The following is a 6000-nucleotide window of genomic DNA, read 5'->3' on the forward strand; positions in this document are numbered from 1 at the left end:
TTTCACACAAATTAATGGCAAAAGCTTTGTCACTTTCATTTCGGTTTATAAAAAGTTTCATAAGAATACTCTATTTGAAATTGTGAATGGAAGAAATCTACATTTTCTTTAAATGAAAGCAAAGCAGAGAGGGTAATTTGAGAGTTTTAAAACAATGAGAATACTTAGGAAGTAAAGTGGAAAAATGTTGCTTAAAAAACAGTACAAAGATTCACCATTTCACTATAGAATAAATCATTTTCTCCACAAATGTGAAATCTAAAATTCTTAGCAGCTATGCATATGAGAAAGTGTCATATATAGTGGTATAGTCATTTGTCATTTTTAAGATTTGTTAAGAAACAAACAGCTTACCTTTGGTGCATGCACACAGCCTGTCTGTGCCGGAGCAATAAATGACAGAAACAAAAGTGTCCTGTTCTTCAGTGCCCTCCTTTTTGGGAGGTTCCACTTTGGCCAAAACGTCAAAGTTTGAAAGATCTAATATTTTTACATATCCTCCCTGAGTGGTTATTACCAAGTGTCCAAGAGTAGAAATATCAGATTTTTTTTCTCTCTCAATGCCATTCTTTGAGGTTAACTGCATTTCATCAACAGGTTCCTCACAGTCTTCCTCTCGATTATCCAATATATCTGGTGGAAGCAATATGAGCGAGGTAATTGTGTCCTGGGGATCTTTGATATGTTGGATTTTTATTGGCTCTTCTTCTAAAGTAACTATCCGAGTGGCATAATTCATTTTATAAAGTACTAAATATCCACCACTAATATTCCTTTGCTCAGGCTGAATTATTAAAGGAGTTTGTACATCTGCTGGTGATTCATGTTGGATTACACTAATATTTGCACCATTCACTACGGCAAGATTTGATTCTAGCTCACCTTTCCGTCTGTTACACAGAGCAGAGTTTAATTTATTTAAATTATTCAAGGCCTCTACTTGATTTATTGCACTCATGGATTCAACAGGGCATGTCCGCAGTCCTACCAACAAATGAATTCCATCAGCACAAGGAGTTATTGAGTCTACACAAAGATTCTCCTCCTCTGCAAACTTTGGCAGCCTCAAGCACTGAACCAGAGTCCCAGGCTTGGGAAACACAGAGTTCCACTTGTCAGAATCTGGAGAGGTAAGATTGGCTGCTGCATCTGCAAACTGCTGAATATAAGTCACAGGAGGATCCTGCAACAACAATTGCTCCTGATTATCCAGCTCCATTTCAATAATCTGTGGCACTGTAAAGCCATCATCGTGCAAACTTTTACTCATAATATTGTTCATCTGTGAAAAGATTTTTCCGGCTTTCTCATCAGATTCCTTAATGCTGTAAAGCAGCAAAATGGGTAAAGTCCTCCTTACCAAGGGAGAATTTAGTTCTGAATTTGTACAAGATTCATTGTCAGTTGACCCCTGTTCAGATATATTTTCCCCCTGAGTTCTGCTTAAACCATCCAGTGACCTATGAGAATTACTACTAATGGGAGAGGTAGCAGGAGACTTATATGTTAATAAACCTCCAGCTAATAAACATGGAAAGGGAATGTTGTGTTGTTCCTGGTGTTTTTCCTTAGTCTTTTCACTCTTACAGTTTGTTAAGCAAGGATTTGCCCCAAGTTCTTCAAGATCCTTAACAGTATCTTCAAGGACATTTGCAACAATTTCCCACTGAAGTTTTTCTGGCTGCTGGAGAATGCTGAGCGCTGTTATATCAAGGTTCACTTCCATGGCTTCCTTTTGTGATGTATGCCCTTTGAACAGAAATAACACTCATTAGTAAATACAAATCAAAACCTTTGGTTTCATATTTTCACTTTTACACATACAATGAGTAAATTTTGACAATAAAAATAAAACACTCTATCAAAAAATCATTCATCATGATCAAGAAGGATTAATACCAGGTTTGCAGAGAAGGTGCAACATTAAGAAAGAAAAAGAAGTATCAGTGTAGTAAAACAAAGTAAAAGGCCTATTCAACATGCTTTCCAGATAAAAATACTCAGCAAAATAGGAAATGAGAAACTTCCCAGAATAATTAAAAGCATACATAGAAAACCAATGTTCATTAAGAAACAATGGCTAAGGAAACTATGGTACATTTACAAAATAACAGTACTATCACCACCAAAAAGTGATCAAAAATTTGTGAAACAAGTGTACAACATGGATAAAGTCAGTCACAAAAGATCAACTGTTGTATAAGACCACTATTACCAAAGCTAAGGAAATTGTATAAACAATCATTCTTGCATGACTAGCAGGGACGGGAAAGGAAGGAAAGGGGAGTAAAATTTAATAGAAAATTCAGTGACCGGAAAGGTATTGTATGAGGTTGTTATTGTTGTTGTTAAGTGCTGTGGAGTCATAGGCGACTCATAGCCACCCGATGATCGAAAGACCTGGACACTTTTATCACCTTCATCCTTGCTCCAGGTTCATAGGGTTTCTGGAAGCAAGCTATTTCAGAAGTGAATCCAACTCCTGATTCCAAGCTTGTTGGTGTTTTTTTGGGGTTTTTTTTTTTTTCAAGCTTGTTTTATAATTAATCACATTAATCAATGGAAATTAACATTACAAAACAAAATTAATAACTGAATGAAAAATCAGTATGATTTTGAAACTTTTAAATGTTCAAATATCTGAAAATAGAAGTTTAAATAATTTTAAGATAATTAAGTCAAATCTGAAATAAACACACCTAAAAATATTTCAATTCAGAATAGACTTTCCTGAAAATTTGTAAGTAAAATTTTTATTTAAAAGAGACTGAGGAAGAGTTTGTAAAAAGGACAACATTAAGTGATCATTTTAGTATTTAAAGAAATGGAATTTCTGGTCTTCAATTCATGGCCAAATATGACAATAATGAATATGCACGTATCAGTTAGGTACTTTTCAGATAAACGATTAAAATATTCATCTAATCTTCACTCTTCAATCATTTAACAGTATAAACACTTCTTCTTCCTTATCCCACTATGACTACAAATGACTGTGTGCAAATTAATTCTGAACTTAGGAAAAAATAACAAGAAAAATGTTCCAGAACTTTGAATCCCTAAAAGGAAATATATATATTTATCCTATATCATCTTCTAATTTTTAACTCAATTTTACCAGTCAAAAAATTACATTATTCTTTTTTTACTTTTCTTCTTCTTGTTTCATTACAACCTCAAACTTCTAACACTGACCTATATTCTTTTCAGATTGCAACTGAGGTCAAGAAACCCTCAAGTCAAGAATGATGTCTTAACTTTAGACTCTCAACCAATCTGTCTCAGGAGCACAAACTACTATTAATAGGCAACATTATTACCAATAATTATGTGAAGATCACCGTCAGCTGTTCATGGAAATAAAAAGTAATTCTGTGTCATTAAGTCTAAAATTCCAAATTACAGATGACAATGAAATAATTTCAAACATCAGGAAATAAAACCAGAATATAAAAACAAAAAGTAACATGTAGGATTTGAATTCTAACATAATAAACTATTTTGAGATAAACTATTTGCTTTTCCTATAATGTAAATATCGCAACCTCTTTTGCCGTAACATTTCATAAACGAATGATCAAGAAAATATTTACTGATGACTGAACGTCTATGATTTATACTTTAAAATTCATTCCCTATTTCTTTATTTGCTTTTGAAAACCAAGAGCCTTAATACAAATTACTCTGGAAAAAAGAATACACTATACAAATAAACAAATTTTAAAGCACAATGTCAAAATTCTGACATCTTTAGTAATATTACTGTCATTCAGATTCTCTTGATTCAAATTTAAGTTTTGTACATATAACTAATAGAAGAACTCTGAATTCACATAACACATTAATTTTCCATGTCCACTGATAAAATTTTAAAGTTTATATTATCTAAGAAATTTAGAATTGAGTAGTATCTTAGAATTAAGTTGTTACCTTGTATTAACCAAGGCACTCTATCTGGGTGCAATAGTGTGTGAGGTGTTGCACTGCTAATCTAAAAGTTAACAGTTCAAAATCTACCAGTCTAGCTCCTCAACGGGAATTGTTTTCCTCCTTTAAGGCTTACAACTGGAAACCCAATGGTAATAAAGAGTGTCTATGACTTGGAATAAATTTGGTGGTAATAGATTGGGTTTGGGTTTGCATTAACTAAGAAATTTCAAATGAAGTAATGTTTTGGAATTGGTTAAAGTTGTTTCAAGTCCACTACAATTCATGAAGAATTTTCATCTGTCTAAGAACAGAACTGTGTTCCACAGGTTTTCCAATGGCTGGTTATTCAGAAGTAGATAATCAGGCATTTCTTCTAAGATACCTCAAAGAACACTCAAATCGTCAACCTTTTACTGAACACCAAGTGGGTTAACTTGGCACCAATCAGAAACTCGAGTGATTAGAAAGGCAGTTGAAAAATTATCACTTAACTAAGATTTTACAAATGCAAGGACTTAACATATGTTAATATTTCTTTCACATACCTGTCACAGAATCTGATCTGGAATGCTCTTCACTGTCTGAATCTTCCAGTAAGTCATCACTTAAATAAAAAGACAAAATAAGTTAATTTTTAAAAATTTGTGTCTAATAGAAGCATTGTTGTTGTTCTGTGCCATCAAGTCCACATCTCATAAATGATCCTATGAATATTTCTGAACCCTGCCCTATCCTGAGCCAACCACACCATTTCTAACACACCTGACCCCGTTACCAGAGTTTAACAATCCATCACACCAAGAGTCTTCCTCCCTCGCGCTACCTACCCTTCCAACCATGATCTCTTTCTTCCAAGACTGACCCTCATATATGGCCCAAAATAAACAAGAGGAGTTTCACCAGCCTTGCCTCCAAGAGAGAAGTGAGCAAATAAAACAGGGACAATGTTCACAACAAACACTGCTAAGTATGTCAAAGATTGACACCCAACAACTAAAACCAGTTTAAAAGAGATATAATTATTACTTCATAATTGTAGGATTAGTACTGCAGGCAATAAATCAACTTAAATTATTATATAAATGTCTGTCTCAGAATACAGAAATCAATAAGATCTCTCATCACATATGATAGATGTGACTAAGGTTAGTCTGCTAACCAAAAAAAAACCTAAAGAAGGCATTGAAAACAAACTCAAGCATAAGCTTAAAGTTCTATAATTTATGAACACCTGGAGATAGCTAGCTAATTAAGTATATATAGCACATATGTTCATCTACATAAGATCGTCAGCTTTACTTTTTTGTCTGTTTTTAAGAGCTAACCTTAACCCTAACCCAGAACGTCTGCAACCCAGACATTATGAAACAAAATAGCAATAGCTCCTTCTTATGTTCTTCACACAGCTGGCCAAGAAATCTCCATCCTTCCTCTTTGCATTGACCTATATCCTCACTTTCTCCACTACTAGCAGACTAGAAAAATCGTATCATTGCAAAGAACTAACACCACAGTATTTTTCTGTTTGTACTCCATTAATTAACCAGTAAGACATTTCTTAAATTATAGTAACAATTACAAAAATAAAAACAAAAGTTATTTTGCAGAAAGTAATTTCTACATCCTTTTAAGACAACATACTGTACCTTCATCTGATCTACACATTTACTGTTTTTTTACTGTTATTTTTTAATACAATGTAATTTCTAAGAAACTATATATCAAAGCAACACTTAAAATGTTTCAGAGGGTATCATTTCTATAAAGCAATTTAATAGCCTAATTTAAAACAGCAAAAAGAATGTAAAAAACTTAGTATCATCGGCTAAATTCCCTCAAAATATTAAAATACTTAATAAACTAAGATCTAAAAATATAAATATCAAAAGCAACTATTAATTGATTGTATTAATACAGAATGAAAATATCTAAATTAAAAAACCCTCATATACAGAAGGTCTATTTTAATTTTAAAAAAAAAACCAAAACCACCAAACCTAACAGTGATCAAATAATAATACAGAAGATAAAACAAATTAGTACGCAGATTGTTGAAAGATCCTCCACCAA

The 6000-nt window shown here is 32.9% G+C and overlaps 1 protein-coding gene across 1 annotated transcript in view; it reads right to left on the reverse strand.

Moving 5' to 3' along the window:
• The window catches only part of BIRC6 (baculoviral IAP repeat containing 6), a 281200-nt gene that overhangs the window by 202490 nt on the left and 72710 nt on the right, over positions 1-6000 (reverse strand). The window contains exons 9-10 of the mRNA XM_006882363.1: positions 4476-4534; positions 355-1749 (exon numbers count right to left, since the gene is read on the reverse strand). Of these exons, the coding sequence (XP_006882425.1) occupies positions 355-1749; positions 4476-4534 (1454 nt within the window). The remainder of the gene's footprint in view (positions 1-354; positions 1750-4475; positions 4535-6000) is intronic.

Source organism: Elephantulus edwardii, unplaced genomic scaffold (assembly GCF_000299155.1).
Source record: "Elephantulus edwardii isolate Elephantulus edwardi_28Jun2011 unplaced genomic scaffold, EleEdw1.0 scaffold00019, whole genome shotgun sequence".
In the NCBI taxonomy this organism is placed as follows: domain Eukaryota; kingdom Metazoa; phylum Chordata; class Mammalia; order Macroscelidea; family Macroscelididae; genus Elephantulus; species Elephantulus edwardii.